At 61.4% G+C, this 20,200-nt stretch overlaps 1 protein-coding gene across 1 annotated transcript in view; it reads right to left on the bottom strand.

Moving 5' to 3' along the window:
* Positions 1 to 19,837, bottom strand: part of PFAS (phosphoribosylformylglycinamidine synthase) — a gene marked incomplete at its 5' end in the record, with an annotated part of 30,860 nt that extends 11,023 nt beyond the window's left edge. Inside the window, 12 exon segments of the mRNA XM_048293400.1 lie at positions 1,147 to 1,261; positions 2,658 to 2,749; positions 5,478 to 5,688; positions 8,878 to 9,023; positions 10,127 to 10,252; positions 12,022 to 12,150; positions 12,153 to 12,176; positions 14,695 to 14,778; positions 15,631 to 15,676; positions 15,678 to 15,812; positions 17,086 to 17,316; positions 19,635 to 19,837. Coding sequence (XP_048149357.1) covers positions 1,147 to 1,261; positions 2,658 to 2,749; positions 5,478 to 5,688; positions 8,878 to 9,023; positions 10,127 to 10,252; positions 12,022 to 12,150; positions 12,153 to 12,176; positions 14,695 to 14,778; positions 15,631 to 15,676; positions 15,678 to 15,812; positions 17,086 to 17,316; positions 19,635 to 19,837 — 1,542 coding nt within the window.
* Between the last annotated feature and the right edge of the window lie 363 nt (positions 19,838 to 20,200).

The following is a 20,200-nucleotide window of genomic DNA, read 5'->3' as shown; positions in this document are numbered from 1 at the left end:
GGGGATTTGGAATTTTAGGATTTTGGGGGGATTTGGGGGTTTTTTTAGGGTCGATTTTTTGGGGTGAAAGGCCCCAAATCCTCACCTTTGCTGGATCCCAGGGTGGCAGAGCCGCTGAACCCCCAAAAATCCCTATTTGGGTTCAGGTTTTGGGGGTTTTTGTGGGGTTTTGGGGTGAAATTTGGGGGATTTGGTATTTTAGGATTTTGGGAGGAATTGGGGTTTTTTAGGGTCGATTTTTTGGGGTGAAAGGCCCCAAATCTTCACTTTTGGTGGATCCCAGGGTGGCAGAGCTGCTGAACCCCCAAAAATCCCTACTGGGGTTCAGGTTTTGGGGTTTTTGTGGGGTTTTGGGGTGAAATCTGGGGGATTTGGTATTTTAGGATTTTGGGGGGATTTGGGGGTTTTTAGGGTCGATTTTTTGGGGTGAAAGACCCCAAATCCTCACTTTTGCTGGATCCCAGGGTGTCAGAGCCGCTGAACCCCCAAAAATCCCTACTGGGGTTCAGGTTTTGGGGGTTTTTGTGGGGTTTTGGGTGCAGTTTTAGGGGATTTGGGGTTTTTGAGTTTTGGGGTTTTTTTGGGGTCGTTTTTGGGGTGAAAGGCCCCAAATCCTCACTTTTGGCGGATCCCAGGGTGTCAGAGCTGCTGAACCCCAAAATCCCAATTGGGGTTCAGGGTTTGGGGTTTTTTGTGGGGTTGTGGGGGCGGTTTTGTGGAATTTGGGGTTTTTTGCGTTTTGGGGTTTTTTTGGGGTCGTTTTTTGGGGTGAAAAACCCCAAATCCTCACCTTTGGCGGATCCCAGGGTGTCAGAGCCGCTGAACCCCCAAAAATCCCTACTGGGGTTCAGGGTTTGGGGTTTTTTGTGGGGTTTTGGGGTGAAATTTGGGGGATTTGGAATTTTAGGATTTTGGGGGGATTTGGGGGTTTTTTTAGGGTCGATTTTTTTGGGGTGAAAGACCCCAAATCCTCACTTTTGGCAGGTCCCAGGGTGTCAGAGCCGCTGAACCCCCAAAAATCCCAATCGGGGTTCAGGTTTTGGGGTTTTTTTGGGGGTTTTTGGGGCAGTTTATTGGAATTTGGGGTTTTTTGGGTTCGGGGTTTTTTTGGGGTCCTTTTTGGGGTGAAAAACCCCAAATCCTCACCTTTGGCGGATCCCAGGACGTCGGCGTAGCTGAAGCCCCCCACGAAGACGAGGCCCCGGAACCCGTCCAGGGAGGCGGAGCCGGCACAAAGGTCCTGGGTGGTCACGTCCCACACCTGGGAACCCCAAAAACCCCGAGTTAGCCCCCAAAAAATCCCCAAATAACCCCAAAAAAACCCACCCCAAAACCCCCAAACGGGAGTTATCCCAAAAAAAAACCCCCGAACTCCCCCAAAAGCGGAGTTATCCCAAAAAAATCCCCAAACCACCCCAAAACGGGAGAGATCCCCCAAACAAACCCCAAAACACCCGAAAAACCCCAAAAACTCCACCCCAAAATCTCCACCCGGGTGAGTTTTGGGGACCCGGGGGTGGTTTTGGGGTCCCAGGGGTGTTTTTGGGGTTCCTGAGGTGCTTTTGGGGTCCCAGGGGTGGTTTTGGGGTCCTCCAGGTATTTTTGGGGTCCCTCAGGTGGTTTTGGGGTCCCCGAGGTGTTTTTGGGGTTCCCAAGATGCTTTTGGGGTCCCAGAGGTGTTTTTGGGGTCCCAGGGTTGTTTTTGGGGTCCCGGGGATGTTTTTTGGGGTTCCTGAGGAGTTTTTTGGGGTTCCCGAGGTGATTTTGGGATCCTGGGGGTGTCTTTGGGGTCCCAGGGGTGGTTTTGGGGTCCCCCAGGTGAGTTTTGGGGTCCCCCAGGTGCTTTTGGGGTCCCAGGGGACTTTTTTGGGTCCCCGAGGTGTTTGGGGGGTCCTGGGGATGTTTTTGAGGTTCCCGAGGTGTTTTGGGGTCCCCCAGGTGAGTTTTGGGGTCCCGGGTGTGCTTTTGGGGTCCCCGAGGTGGTTTTGGGGTTCCCAAGGTGGTTTTGGGGTCCCAGGTGTGGTCTTGGGGTCCCAGAGGTGTTTTTGGGATCCCGGGGGTGTTTTGGGGGTCCCGGGGATGTTTTTGGGGTTCCCGAGGTGGTTCTGGGGTCCCAGGGGTGTTTTTGGGATCCTGGGGGTGTTTTGGGATCCCAGGGGGGTTTTTGGGGTCCCGGGGGTGGTTTTGGGGTTCCCAAGGTGGTTTTGGGATCCCAGGGGGGTTTTTGGGGTCCCGGGGGTGGTTTTGGGGTTCCCAAGGTGGTTTTGGGATCCCAGGGGGGTTTTTGGGGTCCCGGGGGTGTTTTGGGGGTCCTGGGGGTGTTTTTGGGATCCCAGGGGTGGTTTTGGGGTCCCAGGTGTGTTTTTGGGATCCTGGAGGTGTTTTTGGGATCCCAGGGGTGGTTTTGGGGTCCCAGGGGTGGTTTTGGGGTCCCTCAGGTGAGTTTTGGGGTCCCTCAGGTGAGTTTTGGGGTCCCAGGGTTGTTTTGGGGTCCCGGGGATGTTTTCGGGGGTCCACAGGTGGTTTTGGGATCCTGGGGGTGTCTTTGGGGTCCCAGGGGTGTTTTTGGGGTCCCAGGGGTGGTTTTGGGATCCCAGGGGTGTTTTTGGGATCCCGGGGGTGGTTTTGGGGTCCCAGGGGTGGTTTTGGGGTCTCACCTGGAACCCCGCCATGGCGAAGGCGGCCGCCATCTCCCGGTCCCCGTTGCTGCCCTCCTCCCTCAGCACGGCCACGCGCGGCCCCGGCAGCTCTGGGGGACCCCAAAAATCGTCACCGGCGCCCCCAAAAACCCCAAAAACCACCCCAAAATCCCACAGACCCCAAAAACCAAAAAAAAACCCCAAAAATCTCCCCAAAAAAAACCCAAAATCCCCAGAAATCCCATAGAAATCCCACCAAGCCCCCCCAGACCCTTCCCAGAGCCCACCCAACCCCCCCAGAAGTTCGGGGAGGACCCCAAAATCGTCAGCGGGCCCCCCAAAATCTGCCCCAAAATCCCCAAAAAACCCCCAAAACACCCCAAAAAATCCCAGAGAAACCCCATCAAACTCCCCAAAATCCCACAGAAATCCCCACAAAAAGCCCCAAAACACCCACCCAAATCCCCCCAGCCGCTCTGGGGACCCCAAAACCATCACCAGGAACCCCAAACACCCCAGAAACCACCCAAAATTAAAAAAACCCTCAAAAAACAACAAAAAAATCCTTAAACCCCCCCCAAACCCCTCCAAAACCCCCAAAAAAATCCCACAGAAACCCCACAGACCCCACCCAACCCCCCAGCAGCGCTGGGGGACCCCCAAAATTGTCACTGGCACCCTGAAAACCCCCCAACCCCCCCAAAAAACCATAAAAAACCCTCAAAACCCCCAAAAGACCCCAAAAAATCCCAAAAAATCCCAAAAATCCCAACATCCCTGACGGCCCCGATGGCCCCAAAGCCCCCAATGTCCCCAAGGTCCCCAGTGACCCCAGTGTCCCCAGTCCCCCCCAGTTCCCCCAGTCTCCCCAGTATCCCCAGTGTCCCCAAGGTCCCCAGTATCCCCAGTCCCCCCAGTGTTCCCAATGTCCCCAATCCCCCCCAGTATCCCCAGTATCCCCAGTGTCCCCAATCCCCCCAGTATCCCCAGTCCCTCCAGTCCCTCCAGTATCCCCAGTATCCCCAGTATCCCCAGTATCCCCAGTCCCCCAGTATCCCCAGTGTCCCCAATCCCCCAGTGTCCCCCCAGTGTCCCCAATCCCCCCAATGTCCCCCGTCCCCCCAGTCCCCAGTGTCCTCAATTCCCCTAGTCTTCCCAGTGTCCCCAGTCCCCCCAGTACCCCCAGTGTTCCCAGTCCCCTCAATTCCCCAGTCCCCCCAGTGTCCCCAGTATCCCCCCGGTCCCCCCAATCCCCTCAGTGTCCCCAGTCCCCCCAATGTCCCCAATCCCCCCAGTGCCCCCAGTGCCCCCAGTGTCCCCAATCCCCCCAGTCCCCCCAGTATCCCCAGTGCCCCCAGTGCCCCCAGTGTCCCCAATCCCCCCAGTGCCCCCAGTATCCCCAGTATCCCCAGTGCCCCCAGTGCCCTCAGTGTCCCCAATCCCCCCAGTCCCCCCAGTCCCCCCAGTGCCCCCAGTGCCCCCAGTGCCCCTCACCCATGTGCTGGACCATGGGTGCCACGTAGTCGGGGTCAAAGGTCACTTTGTAGGACAGTCCCCAGCGTGTCCCCAGCGTCCCCAAAGCCCCCAGTGTCCCCAATCCCTCAACGTCCCCAGTGTCCCCAATGTCCCCAGTATCCCCAGTCCCCCCAGTATCCCCAGTGCCCCCAATGTCCCCAGTATCCCCAGTCCCCCCAGTATCCCCAGTGCCCCCAGTGCCCCCAGTGTCCCCAATCCCCCCAGTCCCCCCAGTATCCCCAGTGCCCCCAGTGCCCCCAGTGTCCCCAGTGTCCCCAATCCCCCCAGTCCCCCCAGTATCCCCAGTGCCCCCAGTGCCCCCAGTGCCCCCAATCCCCCCAGTCCCCCCAGTATCCCCAGTCCCCCCAGTGCCCCCAGTGCCCCTCACCCATGCGCTGGACCATGGGTGCCACGTAGTCGGGGTCAAAGGTCACTTTGTAGGACAGTCCCCAGCGTGTCCCCAGCGTCCCCAAAGCCCCCAGTGTCCCCAATCCCTCAACGTCCCCAGTGTCCCCAATGTCCCCAGTATCCCCAGTCCCCCCAGTATCCCCAGTGTCCCCAATGTCCCCAGTATCCCCAGTCCCCCCAGTATCCCCAGTGCCCCCAATGTCCCCAGTATCCCCAGTCCCCCCAGTATCCCCAGTGCCCCCAGTGCCCCCAGTGTCCCCAATCCCCCCAGTCCCCCCAGTATCCCCAGTGCCCCCAGTGCCCCCAGTGTCCCCAGTGTCCCCAATCCCCCCAGTCCCCCCAGTATCCCCAGTGCCCCCAGTGCCCCCAGTGCCCCCAATCCCCCCAGTCCCCCCAGTATCCCCAGTCCCCCCAGTGCCCCCAGTGCCCCTCACCCATGCGCTGGACCATGGGTGCCACGTAGTCGGGGTCAAAGGTCACTTTGTAGGACAGTCCCCAGCGTGTCCCCAGCGTCCCCAAAGCCCCCAGTGTCCCCAATCCCTCAACGTCCCCAGTGTCCCCAATGTCCCCAGTATCCCCAGTCCCCCCAGTATCCCCAGTGTCCCCAATGTCCCCAGTATCCCCAGTCCCCCCAGTATCCCCAGTGCCCCCAGTGCCCCCAGTGTCCCCAATCCCCCCAGTCCCCCCAGTATCCCCAGTGCCCCCAGTGCCCCCAGTGCCCCCAGTGTCCCCAATCCCCCCAGTCCCCCCAGTATCCCCAGTGCCCCCAGTGCCCCCAGTGCCCCCAGTGTCCCCAATCCCCCCAGTCCCCCCAGTATCCCCAGTGCCCCCAGTGCCCCCAGTGCCCCCAGTGTCCCCAATCCCCCCAGTCCCCCCAGTATCCCCAGTCCCCCCAGTGCCCCCAGTGCCCCTCACCCATGTGCTGGACCATGGGTGCCACGTAGTCGGGGTCAAAGGTCACTTTGTAGGCCGGTCCCCAGCGCGAGCCCAGGTCCTGCTCCTCCTGCTCCACGCAGGCCGGGGCCGCCTGCAGCCGCTCCAGCCGGAAACTCGTCTGCTCCCAAACGTCCCGGAGGTCCCCCACGGGCGCCGCCAGCACCTCGGTGCCACCCACCGCCACCGTCACCTGCGGGCACAGCGGGGACAGCGGGGACATTGGGGACACTCGGGGACAGTGGGGACACTCAGGGGCATGGGGGACACTCAGGGGCATTGGGGACATTGGGGACATCGGGGACAGGGACTCGTCTGCTCCCAAACGTCCCGGAGGTCCCCCACGGGCACCGCCAGCACCTCGGTGCCACCCACCGCCACCGTCACCTGCGGGCACAGCGGGCTTTGGGGACACTGGGGGCACTCGGGGACACTCAGGGACATTGGGGACACTCGGGGACAGCGACAGTCGGGACACTCAGGGACACTCGGGGACAGTGGGGACATTGGGGACACTCAGGGGACATTGGGGGACACTCAGGGGACACTCAGGGACATTGGGGACATTGGGGACACTCAGGGACACTCGGGCATTGGGGACATTGGGGACACTCAGGGACAGTGGGGACACTCAGGGACATTGGGGACATTGGGGACACTCAGGGACAGTGGGGACACTGAGGGGACATTGGGGACACTCAGGGACAGTGGGGACACTCAGGGACACTCAGGGGCCATTGGGGACATTGGGGACACTCAGGGGCCATTGGGGACACTCAGGGACAGTGGGGACACTGAGGGGACATTGGGGACACTCAGGGACACTCAGGAACATTGGGGGCATTGGGGACACTCAGGGACATTCAGGGACACTCAGGGGATGTTGGGGACATTGAGGGGACACTCAGGGACATTCAGGGACACTCAGGAACATTGGGGACATTGAGGGGACACTCAGGGACATTCAGGGACACTCAGGGACATTGGGGCCATTGGGGACACTCAGGGACATTCAGGGACACTCAGGGGATGTTGGGGACATTGAGGGGACACTCAGGGACATTCAGGGACACTCAGGGGATGTTGGGGGCACTCAGGGGTATTGGGGACACTCAGGGACATTGGGGACATCGGGGACAGGGACTCGTCTGCTCCCAAAGTCCCCTCAGGTCCCCAACGGGCGCGGCCACCGCCTCGGTGCCACCCACCGCCACCGTCACCTGCGGGCACAGCGGGGACACTGGGGACACTCGGGGACACTCAGGGGCATTGGGGACACTGAGGGGCCATTGGGGACACTCAGAGGATGTTGGGGACACTCAGGGACACTCAGGGGATGTTGGGGACACTCAGGGGCATTGGGGACACTTGGGGACACTCAGGGACACTCAGGGGTATTGGGGACACTCAGGGACATTCAGGGACACTGAGGGGACATTGGGGACATTGAGGGGACACTCAGGGACATTCAGGGACACTCAGGGGATGTTGGGGGCACTCAGGGGTATTGGGGACACTCAGGGACATTCAGGGACACTGAGGGGACATTGGGGACATTGAGGGGACACTCAGGGACATTCAGGGACACTCAGGGGATGTTGGGGGCACTCAGGGGTATTGGGGACACTCAGGGACACTCAGGGGTATTGGGGACACTCGGGGACATTGGGGACACTCAGGGACATCGGGGACATGGACAGTGACACCGGTACAGGGGGACAGTCAGGGACAGTGACACAGGGACAGGGACACGGGGACACAGGGACAGCCAGGGACAGGGGACACAGCCAGTGTCACCTGCCAGGGGGACACGGAGGGACAGGGGGACAGAGAGGGACAGGGGGACACTGAGGGACAGAGAGGGGACACTGAGGGACAGGGGGACACTGAGGGACAGGGGGACAGAGAGGGACAGAGAGGGGACACTGAGGGACAGAGAGGGGACACTGAGGAACAGGGGGACACTGAGGGACACAAGGACAGGGGACGGGGGGGACACTGAGGGACGGGGGACACTGAGGGACACAAGGACAGGGGACGGGGGGACACTGAGGGACAGGGGACAGAAAGGGGACAAGGAGGGACACAGGGGACGCGAGGACAGGGGACAGGGAGGGACAGGGGGACAAGGGGACAGAAGGACAGGGAGGGACACGGGGACACGTGGGGACACTGAGGGACAGGGGGACAGGGGGACAGAGAAGGACACAGGGACATGGGGACAGTGGCGCACTGAGGGACATGGGGACACTGAGGGGACAATGAGGGACACAAGGACAGGAGGACATGAGGACATGGGGACACTGAGGGGACAAGGAGGGACAGGAGGACACAGGGACACTGAGGGGACACTGAGGGGACAAGGAGAGACATGGGGACACTGACGGGACACTGAGGGACAGTGAGGGGACACTGAGGGACAGGGGACACTGAGAGGACACTGAGGGGACAAGGAGGGACAAGGAGGACACAGGGACACTGAGGGGACACTGAGGGGACACTGAGGGACAGAGAGGGGACACTGAGGAACAGGGGGACACTGAGGGACACAAGGACAGGGGACGGGGGGGACACTGAGGGACGGGGGACACTGAGGGACACAAGGACAGGGGACGGGGGGACACTGAGGGACAGGGGACAGAAAGGGGACAAGGAGGGACACAGGGGACGCGAGGACAGGGGACAGGGAGGGACAGGGGGACAAGGGGACAGAAGGACAGGGAGGGACACGGGGACACGTGGGGACACTGAGGGACAGGGGGACAGGGGGACAGAGAAGGACACAGGGACATGGGGACAGTGGCGCACTGAGGGACATGGGGACACTGAGGGGACAATGAGGGACACAAGGACAGGAGGACATGAGGACATGGGGACACTGAGGGGACAAGGAGGGACAGGAGGACACAGGGACACTGAGGGGACACTGAGGGGACAAGGAGAGACATGGGGACACTGACGGGACACTGAGGGACAGTGAGGGGACACTGAGGGACAGGGGACACTGAGAGGACACTGAGGGGACAAGGAGGGACAAGGAGGACACAGGGACACTGAGGGGACACTGAGGGGACACTGAGGGACACAGTGACGTCAGGGGACACTGAAGGACACGGGGACAAGGAGGGACAAGGGGGACACGGACACCACAAAGCCACTGCCCCTCCCCCTGTGCCCCCTCCCCCGTGTCCCCCCCGCCGTCCCCGTGTCCCCTCATCGTCCCCGTGTCCCCTCACTGTCCCCGTGTCCCCTCATCGTCCCCGTGTCCCCCCGCCATCCCCCTGTCCCCCCCGCCGTCCCCATGTCTCCCCGCCGTCCCCGTGTCCCCTCACTGTCCCCGTGTCCCCCCGCCGTCCCCCTGTCCCCCCCGCTGTCCCCTCACCGTGGCGCGGGGCCCGTAGGGGCCGCTGTGGCCGATGGGGACACAGGTGACGCCGGCGTCCTGGTAGCGGCGGCACACGGGGACAGTGGCCACGGCCGGCACCTCGAGCAGCAGCCCCGGCTCCTCGGCGAACAGCAGGGACAGCGCTGGGGACAGTGAGGGACATTGGGGACAGTGAGGGGACATTGGGGACAGCAGGGACAGCGCTGGGGACAGCAGGGACAGCGCTGGGGACAGTGAGGGACATTGGGGACATTGGGGACAGTGAGGGGACATCGGGGACAGCAGGGACAGTGCTGGGGACAGTGAGGGACATTGGGGACATTGGGGACAGTGAGGGGACATCGGGGACAGCAGGGACAGCGCTGGGGACAGCGGGAACATTGGGGACATTGGGGACAGTGAGGGACATTGGGGACGTTGGGGACAGTGAGGGGACATCGGGGACATTGGGGACATTGGGGACAGCAGGGACAGCGCTGGGGACAGCAGGGACAGCGCTGGGGACAGTGAGGGACATTGGGGACATTGGGGACATTGGGGACAGCAGGGACAGTGCTGGGGACAGCGGGGACATTGGGGACATTGGAGACAGTGAGGGACATTGGGGACGTTGGGGACAGTGAGGGACATTGAGGACAGTGAGGGGACAGCAGGGACAGCGCTGGGGACATTGGGGACATTGGGGACAGTGAGGGGACATTGGGGACGTTGGGGACAGTGGGGACATTGGGGACAGCAGGGACAGTGCTGGGGACATTGGGGACATTGGGGACAGTGAGGGGACATCGGGGACAGCAGGGACAGCGCTGGGGACAGCGGGAACATTGGGGACATTGGGGACAGTGAGGGACATTGGGGACGTTGGGGACAGTGAGGGGACATCGGGGACATTGGGGACATTGGGGACAGCAGGGACAGTGCTGGGGACAGCGGGAACATTGGGGACATTGGGGACAGTGAGGGACATTGGGGACAGCAGGGACAGCGCTGGGGACATTGGGGACATGGGGACAGTGAGGGGACATCGGGGACATTGGGGACACTCGGGACATTGAGGGGATTGGGGACATCGGGGACATTGGGGACAGCGAGGGGACAGCGAGGGGGACATTGGGGACACTCAGGGGACATTGGGGACATCGGGGGGGTTGGGGACATCGGGGGGGGGGGGGGGGGGGGTTGTGGGGACACCGGGCACGCTCAGGACACCCTGGGCACACGCGCGGGCGCCGGCGCGGTCACTCACGGGTGACGCCGGGCGGCGGCGCGGGGACATCGACGGTGACACCGCAGTTGCCGGCGAAGGCCATCTCCAGGAGGCAGCCCAGGAAGCCCCCGTCGCTGATGTCGTGGCCGGCGGTCAGGACACGCTCTGGGGACACCCAGATGGCACCTCAGGGTCACCAAATGTCACCCGGGGCCACCTCGGTGCCACCAAACGTCAGCCGGGGTCACCCCGGTGTCCCCCAGGGTGGGACAGCCCAGGAACCGCCGTCACCGATGTCGTGTCCAGCGGTCAGGACACGCTCTGGGGACACCCAGATGGCACCTCAGGGTCACCAAATGTCACCCAGGGCCACTCAGGGTCACCTGGGGTCACTCAGGGTCACCAAATGTCACCCAGGGTCACTCAGGGTCACCCGGGGTCACCTCAGGGTCACCAAACGTCACCCAGGGCCACTCAGGGTCACCTGGGGTCACCTCAGGGTCACCAAATGTCACCCAGGGTAACTCAGGGTCACCTGGGGTCACCCGGGGTCACCTCAGGGTCACCAAATGTCACCTGGGGTCACCTGGGGTCACCTGAGGTCACCTGGGGTCACCTCAGGGTCACCAAATGTCACCCAGGGTCACTCAGGGTCACCTGGGGTCACCTCAGGGTCACCAAATGTCACCCAGGGTCACTCAGGGTCACCTGGGGTCACCTCAGGGTCACCAAATGTCACCCGGGGTCACTCAGGGTCACCCGGGGTCACCTCAGGGTCACCAAATGTCACCCGGGGTCACTCAGGGTCACCTGGGGTCACCTCAGGGTCACCAAATGTCACCCAGGGTCACTCAGGGTCACCCGGGGTCACCTCAGGGTCACCAAATGTCACCCAGGGCCACTCAGGGTCACCTGGGGTCACCTCAGGGTCACCAAATGTCACCCAGGGTCACTCAGGGTCACCCGGGGTCACCTCAGGGTCACCAAATGTCACCCGGGGTCACTCAGGGTCACCCGGGGTCACCTCAGGGTCACCAAAATGTCACCCCGGGGTCACTCAGGGTCACCTGGGGTCACCTCAGGGTCACCAAATGTCACCCGGGGTCACTCAGGGTCACCTGGGGTCACCTCAGGGTCACCAAATGTCACCCAGGGTCACTCAGGGTCATCTCAGGGGGGCCCCAAACCACCACCCCCCTCCCCCCCCGATTGGGAAATCCCAAAATCTGAGCCAGGGGGATCCCAAAATTTCCCACCTGCAGCCCCAGATTTTTCACCACCTGGACCCCAAAATTCCCTCCCGGAGAGCATTTCCTGCAAATCCCAAATTATCCCCTTCGAACCCCCCCGAAAGTCCCTCAAATCCACCCCAAAACCCCCAAATTCCATCCGAAATCCTCCCGGAATTCCCCCCAACCTCCCCGAATCCCCCAAACTGCCCCAAATCTCCTCAAATCCTCCCCAATTCCTTCAAACTGCCTCAAATCTCCTCTAACCTCCCCCAAACCACTCTCGAATCCCTCAAAATCCCCAAATCCCCCCAAATTCCATCCAAAATTCCCAAAACTCCTCCAAAATCCCCCTCAAATCCTCCCAAATCCCCCAATTCCGGCCCCCTAAAATCCCATAAAATCTCCCCAAATCTCCCTCAAATCCTCCCAAATCGCCCCAAAATCCCCCTCAAATCCACCCAAAATCCCCCAAAATCCCCCAAATCCCCCGAATCCCCCCCAACCTCCCCCCAAAACCCCTCAAATTCCATCGAAACTCCCCCAAATCCTCCCCCAAATCCCCCTAAACTCCCCCAAATCCTCCCAACCCCCCCCCCAAAACCCCTAAAATCCCCTCAGACTCACCCGAATCCCCACAGATCCACCCCAAAATTCACCCAAACTCCACCCAAAAGCCCAAAACCGCCGGGTTTGGCCCCAAACCTTTGAGCAGCTCCTGGGTGATGTTGAAGGCGCTCTCGAGGCTCCGCGGCTCGTCCAGGTCGGGGCAGGCGTCGCCCACCTGGGCAAACACCTGGGCCAGGGCCGAGCCCCCCAGGCGGTGCTGGCCCGGTTCAGCTGCACCCACAGCAGGGCCCCTGCGAACCCCAAAAATCAGCCCCCAAATCGCCCCAAAAACAGCCCAAATCCACCCAAAACCGGCCCCAAAAGAGCTCGGGACAAAATCGGGACCAAAAAGGGACAAAAATGACCCAAAATGGAGCCAAAAGTGGCCCCGGACACACCCGGGGACACCGAATCTCACCCAGGACCCCAAAATGTCCTGAAATGTCCCAAAATGACCCAGAAAATGGCTCCAAATATCCCAAAAAATGGCCCCCAAAATCAACTGGGAAAAATTGGTACAAAAAACGGACTAAAATGGAGCCAAAAGTGACCCCAGACACACCCGGGGATACCGAATCCCACCTGGGACCCCAAAATCGGCACCGAAATGTCCCAAATCGTCCCAAAATGTCCCAAAGTGACCCAAAAGTCTCCAAAATCCACCCAAAAACACCAGGGAGAATCAGCACCAAAAATGGACCAAAATGGAGCCAAAATGGAGCCAAAAGTGGCCCCAGACACACCGGGGACACCGAATCCCACCCAGGACCCCAAAATTGGCACCGAAATGTCCCAAAGTGACCCCAAATATCCCAAAAATGGCCCCAAAAACACCCAGGAAAAATTGGTACAAAAAAGGGAGCAAAATGACCCAAAATGGAGCCAAAAGTGGCCCCGGACACACCCGGGGACACCAAATCCCACCTGGAATCCCAAAAGTGGCATCAAAATGTCCCAAAATGTCCCAAAGTGACCCCAAATATCCCAAAACCCGGCCCCAAAAAACACCCAGGGAAAAATCAACACCAAAATGACCCAAAAGGACCCAAAATGGAGGCCAAAAGTGCCCCGGACACACCCAGGGACACCAAATCCCACCTGGGACCCCAAAATCAGCACCAAAATGTCCCAAAATGTCCCAAAGTGACCCCAAAAGTCTCCAAAATCCACCCAAAAACACCCAGGGAAAATCAGCACCAAAAATGGACCAAAATGGAGCCAAAATGGAGCCAAAAGTGGCCCCAGACACACCCGGGGACACCGAATCCCACCCAGGACCCCAAAATCAGCACTGAGATGTCCCAAAATGTCCAAAGTGACCCCAAAAATGGCCCCAAAAATTCCCAGGAAAAATTGGTACCAAAAAGGGCCCAAAATGGACCCCAAAATGGAGCCAAAAGTGGCCCCAGACACACCCGGGGACACCAAATCCCACCCAGGACCCCAAAAGTGGCATCAAAATGTCCCAAAACACCCCAAAGTGACCCCAAATATCCCAAAAATGGCCCCAAAAACTCCCAGGGAAAAATCAGCACCAAAAATGGACCAAAATGACCCAAAATGGAGCCAAAAGCGGCCCTGGACACACCCGGGGACACCAAATCTCACCAAGAAACCCAAAATCAGCACCGAAATGTCCCAAAATGTCCCAAAGTGACCCCAAATATCCCAAAAATGGCCCCAAAATCAACTGGGGAAAAATGAGACAAAAAGGGCCCAAAATGACCCAAAATGGAGCCAAAAGTGGCCCCAGACACACCCGGGGACACCGAATCCCACCCGGGACCCCAAAATTGGCATCAAAATGTCCCAAAATGTCCCAAAGTGACCCCAAAAATCCCCAAAATTGCCCCAAATATCCAAAAAACGGCCTCAAAAGCACCCGGGAAAAACTGGAACAAAAAGGGCCCAAAATGGACCAAAAGGACCCAAAATGGAGCCAAAAGTGGCCCCAGACACACCCGGGGACACCGAATCCCACCCGGAATCCCAAAAGTGACATCAAAATGTCCCAAAATGTCCCAAAGTGACCCCAAATATGCCAAAAACGGCCCCAAATATCCAAAAATGGCCCCAAAAACCAGGTGGGAGAAGAAATCGCTCCCAAGAAGGCCCCAAATGTCCCCAGGGTGTCCCCAGATGTCCCCAGGATGTCCCCAGGATGTCCCCAGGTGTCCCCAGGGGTGTCCCCAAATGTCCCCAGGATGTCCCCAAGGCGTCCCCAGATGTCCCCAGGGTGTCCCCAGGGTGTCCCCAGGGTGTCCCCAGGGTGTCCCCAAGGTGTCCCCAGCCCCCCCCAGGGTGTCCCCAAGGTGTCCCCAGGGTGTCCCCAGCCCCCCCAGACTCCCCAGGATGTCCCCAGGATGTCCCCAGGGTGTCCCCAGGATGTCCCCAGGGTGTCCCCAAATGTCCCCAGGGTGTCCCCAGGGGTGTCCCCAAATGTCCCCAGGATGTCCCCAAGGTGTCCCCAGGTGTCCCCAGGGTGTCCCCAGCCGCCCCAGGTGTCCCCAGGGTGTCCCCAGCCCCCCCCAGGTGTCCCCAGATGTCCCCAGGGTGTCCCCAGGGTGTCCCCAGGATGTCCCCAGGGTGTCCCCAAGGTGTCCCCAGCCCCCCCCAGGTGTCCCCAGGTGTCCCCAGGATGTCCCCAGGGTGTCCCCAGCCCCCCCCAGGTGTCCCCAGGTGTCCCCAGGATGTCCCCAGGTGTCCCCAGCCCCCCCAGGATGTCCCCAGGGTGTCCCCAGCCCCCCCCAGGTGTCCCCCGCCCCTCACCGCGGTCGTTGGGACACTTGAGGTCGGGGGTGACGGTGGCGGTGACGTCGGGGCACACGGCGTAGGCCGAGATCACCAGGGCGCCTGCGGGGACAGCGCCCACCTCACCCACGTGTCCCAACGTCCCCTGGGGGTCCCCAACGTGTCCCCAACGTGTCCCCAATGTCCCCTGGGTGTCACCAATGTCCCCAGCGTCCCCTGGGTGTCCCCCCAGTGTCCCCAGTGTCCCCAGCATCCCCTGGGTGTCAGCAACATCCCCTGGGTGTCCCCTGGGTGTCCCCAGTCCCCCCAGTATCCCCGACGTCCCCAACCCCCCAATGTCCCCAATATCCCCAGTGTCCCCCAGTGTCCCCAGTGTCCCCAATGTCCCCAATCCCCCCCAATGTCCCCAATCCCCCCAGTGTCCCCAGTGTCCCCAATGTCCCCAATCCCCCAATGTCCCCAATATCCCCAGTGTCCCCCAGTGTCCCCAGTGTCCCCAATGTCCCCAATCCCCCAATGTCCCTTCCTGATGTCCCCAATGTCCCCAATCCCCCCCCAGTCCCCCCAGTCCCCCAGTGTCCCCAATCCTCCCCCCAATGTCCCCAATCCCCCCAGTGTCCCCAGTCCCCCCAGTCCCCCCAGTCCCCCCAGTGTCCCCAATCCCCCCAGTCCCCCCAGTGTCCTCGATGTCCCCAATGTCCCCAATCCCCCCAGTGTCCCCAATCCTCCCCCAATCCCCCCAGTCCCCCAGTCCCCCCAGTGTCCCCAATCCCCCCAGTGTCCCCAATCCCCCCCCAGTCCCCCCAGTGTCCCCAATCCCCCCAATGTCCCCAATCCCCCCAGTGTCCCCAATCCTCCCCCAATCCCCCCAGTCCCCCCAGTGTCCCCAATCCCCCAGTCCCCCCCAGTGTCCCCCCAGTGTCCCCAGTCCCGCGGTGTCCCCGATGGTGTCACCAGGGGCCATCACGGTGTCCGTCCCCACTCGGGCCGCCATGCTCAGCCGAGTCCTTGCCGCCGTCGATGGCCACCCCCAGGCGGTGCAGGGCCACCACCAGCGCCTCGCAGGCGGCCACCAGCGCCCCGCCCTCCGCGCCCGTCTTGGCCCCCCACATCCAATTCCCCGAGCACTTCACGTCCTGGGGACACACGGGGGACACACGGGGGACAGACAGGGGGACACACCGGGGGACAGAGGGACAGACAGGGGACATTGGGGCCATTGGGGCCATTGGGGCCATTGGGGCCAGGGCCGGGGGCACACAGAGAGGGACACGGAGGTGCCGCAGTCGGACACAGACGAGGGGAAGGCACCGCTCAGGGCCCTGAGAGCGGCCCCGCTGCCACCCCCTGAGCGTCCCATGTCCCCAGTGTCCCCAGTGTCCCCAGTGTCCCCAGTGTCCCCAGTGTCCCCAACCCCCAATGTCCCCAGTGTCCCCAGTGTCCCCAGTGTCCCCAGTGTCCCCAACCCCCAGTGTCCCCAGTGTCCCCAGTGTCCCCAACCCCCAATGTCCCCAGTGTCCCCAGTGTCCCCAGTGTCCCCAACCCCCAGTGTCCCCAGTGTCCCCAACCCCCAATGTCCCCAGTGTCCCCAGTGTCCCCAGTGTCCCCAACCTCCAGTGTCCCCAACCCCCAGTGTCCCCAGTGTCCCCAGTGTCCCCAGTGTCCCCAACCCCCAGTGTCCCCAGTGTCCCCAGTGTCCCCAACCCCCAGTGTCCCCAGTGTCCCCAGTGTCCCAGTGTCCCCAACCCCCAGTATCCCCAATGTCCCCACTGTCCCCAGTATCCCCAGTATCCCCAATGTCCCCACTGTCCCCAATGTCCCCAGTATCTCCAGTGTCCCCAGTGTCCCCAGTGTCCCCAATGTCCCCACTGTCCCCAGTACCCCCAGTATCCCCAGTGTCCCCAGTGTCCCCAGTATCCCCAGTATCCCCAGTATCCCCAATATCCCCAGTGTCCCCAATGTCCCCAGTATCCCCAGTGTCCCCAGTATCCCCAGTATCCCCAATGTCCCCACTGTCCCCAGTGTCCCCAGTATCCCAATGTCCCCATTGTCCCCAGTGTCCCCAGTATCCCCAATGTCCCCAGTGGTCCCCAACCCCCAGTGTCCCCAATGTCCCCAGTATCCCCAGTGTCCCCAGTGTCCCCAGTATCCCGTATCTCCAATGTCCCCACTGTCCCCAGTATCCCCAGTATCCCCAGTGTCCCCACTGTCCCCAGTATCCCCACTGTCCCCCGTATCCCCAGTATCCCCAGTATCCCAGTGTCCCCAATGTCCCCAGTATCCCCAGTATCCCCAGTGTCCCCAATGTCCCCAGTATCCCCACTGTCCCCCGTATCCCCAGTATCCCCAGTATCCCCAATATCCCCAGTATCCCCAGTATCCCCAGTGTCCCCAGTATCCCCAGGTCACCTTCAGATGGGTCACCCTGGCGAACACCAGGTTGGTGATGGCCTCGGTCAGCGCCAGCCGCGCTCCGGCCGCGGGGTCCAGCAGCCCCTTGACCGGCTGCTCGCCGATGGCCGTGGCCGCGCCGGTGTCCCCGAACTGGGACAGGGCCACCACGGCCACGTCGGCCAGCGGCGTGTGCAGGGGGCCCACGCACTGCTGCTGGGCCACCAGCCCCGTCACCGAGCGGTCCACCTGGGGACACAGGGGACACAGGGGACATTGGGGACAGAGGGACAGACGGGACAGAGGGACAGAGGGACATTGGGGCCAGTGGCCAGGGGCCCCAGGCACTGCTGCTGGGCCACCAGCCCCGTCACCGAGCGGTCCACCTGGGGACACAGGGGACACAGGGGACATTGGGGACAGAGGGACAGACGGGACAGAGGGACAGAGGGACATTGGGGCCAGTGGCCAGGGGCCCCAGGCACTGCTGCTGGGCCACCAGCCCCGTCACCGAGCGGTCCACCTGGGGACACAGGGGACATTGGGGACATTGGGGACAGAGGGGACAGAGGCGACAGAGGGACAGAGGCGACAGAGGGACAGAGGGACAGAGGGACAGAGGGACAGACAGGGGACAGAGGGACATTGGGGACAGAGGGGACAGAGGGACAGACAGGGGACAGAGGGACACTGGGGACATTGGGGACATCAGGGACAGTGGCCAGGGGCCCCAGGCACTGCTGCTGGGCCACCAGCCCCGTCACCGAGCGGTCCACCTGGGGACACAGGGGACATTGGGGACATTGGGGACATTGGGGACATTGGGGACAGAGGGACAGAGGGACAGAGGGACAGAGGGGACAGAGGGACAGAGGGACAGAGGACAGAGGGACAGAGGGGGGTTGGGGACGTTGGGGACATCGGGGACACACAGGGACACAAAAGGGGACAGTGGGGAATGGCACAGGTGTGGCACAGGTGTGGCACAGGCGGCAACGGGGTCCCACAGGTGACACTCAGGTGAGACTGAGGTGACATTGAGGTGACACAGGTGACACTCAGGTGAGACACGGGTGACACGGGTGGCACTCAGGTGACACGGGAGAGCACAAATGGCACAGAAATGACACAGGGGTGACACCAAGGTGGCACAGGGGTGGCACAGGTGGCACAGGTGACCCAGGTGACACTCAGGTGACACAGGTGGCACAGGTCACACAGGTGACACTCAGGTGACACTGAGGTGACTCAGGTGACACAGGGGTGACCCAGGTGACACAAGTGACACAGGGGTGACTCAGATGACAGGTGACACACAGGTGACACTCAGGTGACATTGAGGTGACACAGGTGACACTCAGGTGACACAGGTGACACAGGGGTGACTCAGATGACAGGTGACACTCAGGTGACACACGTGACCCAGGTGACACAGGTGACCCAGGTGACACTCAGGTGACACTGAGGTGACACTCAGGTGACCCAGGTGACACTCAGGTGACACTCAGGTGGCCTCACCTTGTTGGTCAGGTACCTCTTGCTGGCCACGGCCGGGGGGTTTGGGGTCACACGGGGGTCACACAGGGGTGACACAGGTGACACTCAGGTGACACATTTAACACACAGGTGACACAGGGGTCACACAGGTGACACATTTAACACACACGGGTGACACAGGTGACACTCAGGTGACACAGGGGTGACACTGAGGTGACACAGGTGACCCAGGTGACCCAGGTGACACTCAGGTGACACTGAGGTGACACTCAGGTGACCCAGGTGACACTGAGGTGACACTGAGGTGGCCTCACCTTGCTGGTCAGGTACCTCTTGCTGGCCACGGCCGGGGGGGTTGGGGCCACACAGGTGACACAGGTGACACATTTAACACACACGGGTGACACAGGTGACACTCAGGTGACACAGGTGACCCAGGTGACCCAGGTGACACTCAGGTGACACTCAGGTGGCCTCACCTTGTTGGTCAGGTACCTCTTGCTGGCCACGGCCGGGGGGTTTGGGGTCACACAGGTGACACAGGTGACACATTTAACACACACAGGTGACACAGGTGACACTCAGGTGACCCAGGTGACACATTTAACACACACAGGTGACACAGGGGTGACACAGGGGGGTGACACAGGTGACACTGAGGTGACCCAGGTGACACAGGGGTGACACTGAGGTGGCCTCACCTTGCTGGTCAGGTACCTCTTGCTGGCCACGGCCGGGGGGTTTGGGGTCACACAGGTGACACAGGTGACACATTTAACACACACGGGTGACACAGGGGTGACACAGGGGTGACCCAGGTGACCCAGGTGACACAGGGGTGACACTGAGGTGGCCTCACCTTGTTGGTCAGGTACCTCTTGCTGGCCACGGCCGGGGGGTTTGGGGCCACACAGGTGACACAGGTGACACATTTAACACACACAGGTGACACAGGGGTGACACAGGGGGGTGACACAGGTGACCCAGGTGACCCAGGTGACACAGGGGGGTGACACAGGTGACACTGAGGTGACCCAGGTGACACAGGGGTGACACTGAGGTGGCCTCACCTTGTTGGTCAGGTACCTCTTGCTGGCCACGGCCGGCAGCCTCAGGACCCTCTCGAGGGCCTCCTGGACCGAGAGCGCCGGGGGGAGGCTCAGGGGGCGCCGGGGGAGGGGCGACAGCGACAGCTGGAACTCCTGGGGGGGGGGGCAGGGAGACCCCCAAATTTTGGGGGGGAAAAGGTCACATTTGGGGTTCCCCCCCCCCCCTAAAAAATTCGGGGTCCCAGAATTCAGGCTGGGGTTGAAATTTGGGGATTAAAGGGGGCACAAATGGGGGGGGGGGAGGGGAACTCGGGGGAGGGGCCTAAATTTGGGGTGGGGGGGTCCAAAATTTGGAGAGGGGTGTCAGAATTTGGGGGGGGTCTCAAATTTGGGGGGGGCCCAAAAAATTTGGGGTCCCAAAATTCAGGGAGTCCAAAAATTTGGGGATTTGAAGTTAAAGGGGTTTAAATGGGGGGGGGGGATGGGGCTCAAAATTTGGGGAGGGGTCCCAGAGTTTGGAGGGGGGGTCTCAAATTTGGGAGGGGGGGTCCCCAAAACATCTGGTTTGCCCAAATTTGGGGAGATCC

This window comes from Corvus hawaiiensis, unplaced genomic scaffold (genome assembly GCF_020740725.1).
Source record: "Corvus hawaiiensis isolate bCorHaw1 unplaced genomic scaffold, bCorHaw1.pri.cur scaffold_32_ctg1, whole genome shotgun sequence".
In the NCBI taxonomy this organism is placed as follows: domain Eukaryota; kingdom Metazoa; phylum Chordata; class Aves; order Passeriformes; family Corvidae; genus Corvus; species Corvus hawaiiensis.
The sequence above is the reverse complement of the archived record's forward strand: the minus strand, read 5'-3'. Positions and strand labels throughout refer to the sequence as shown.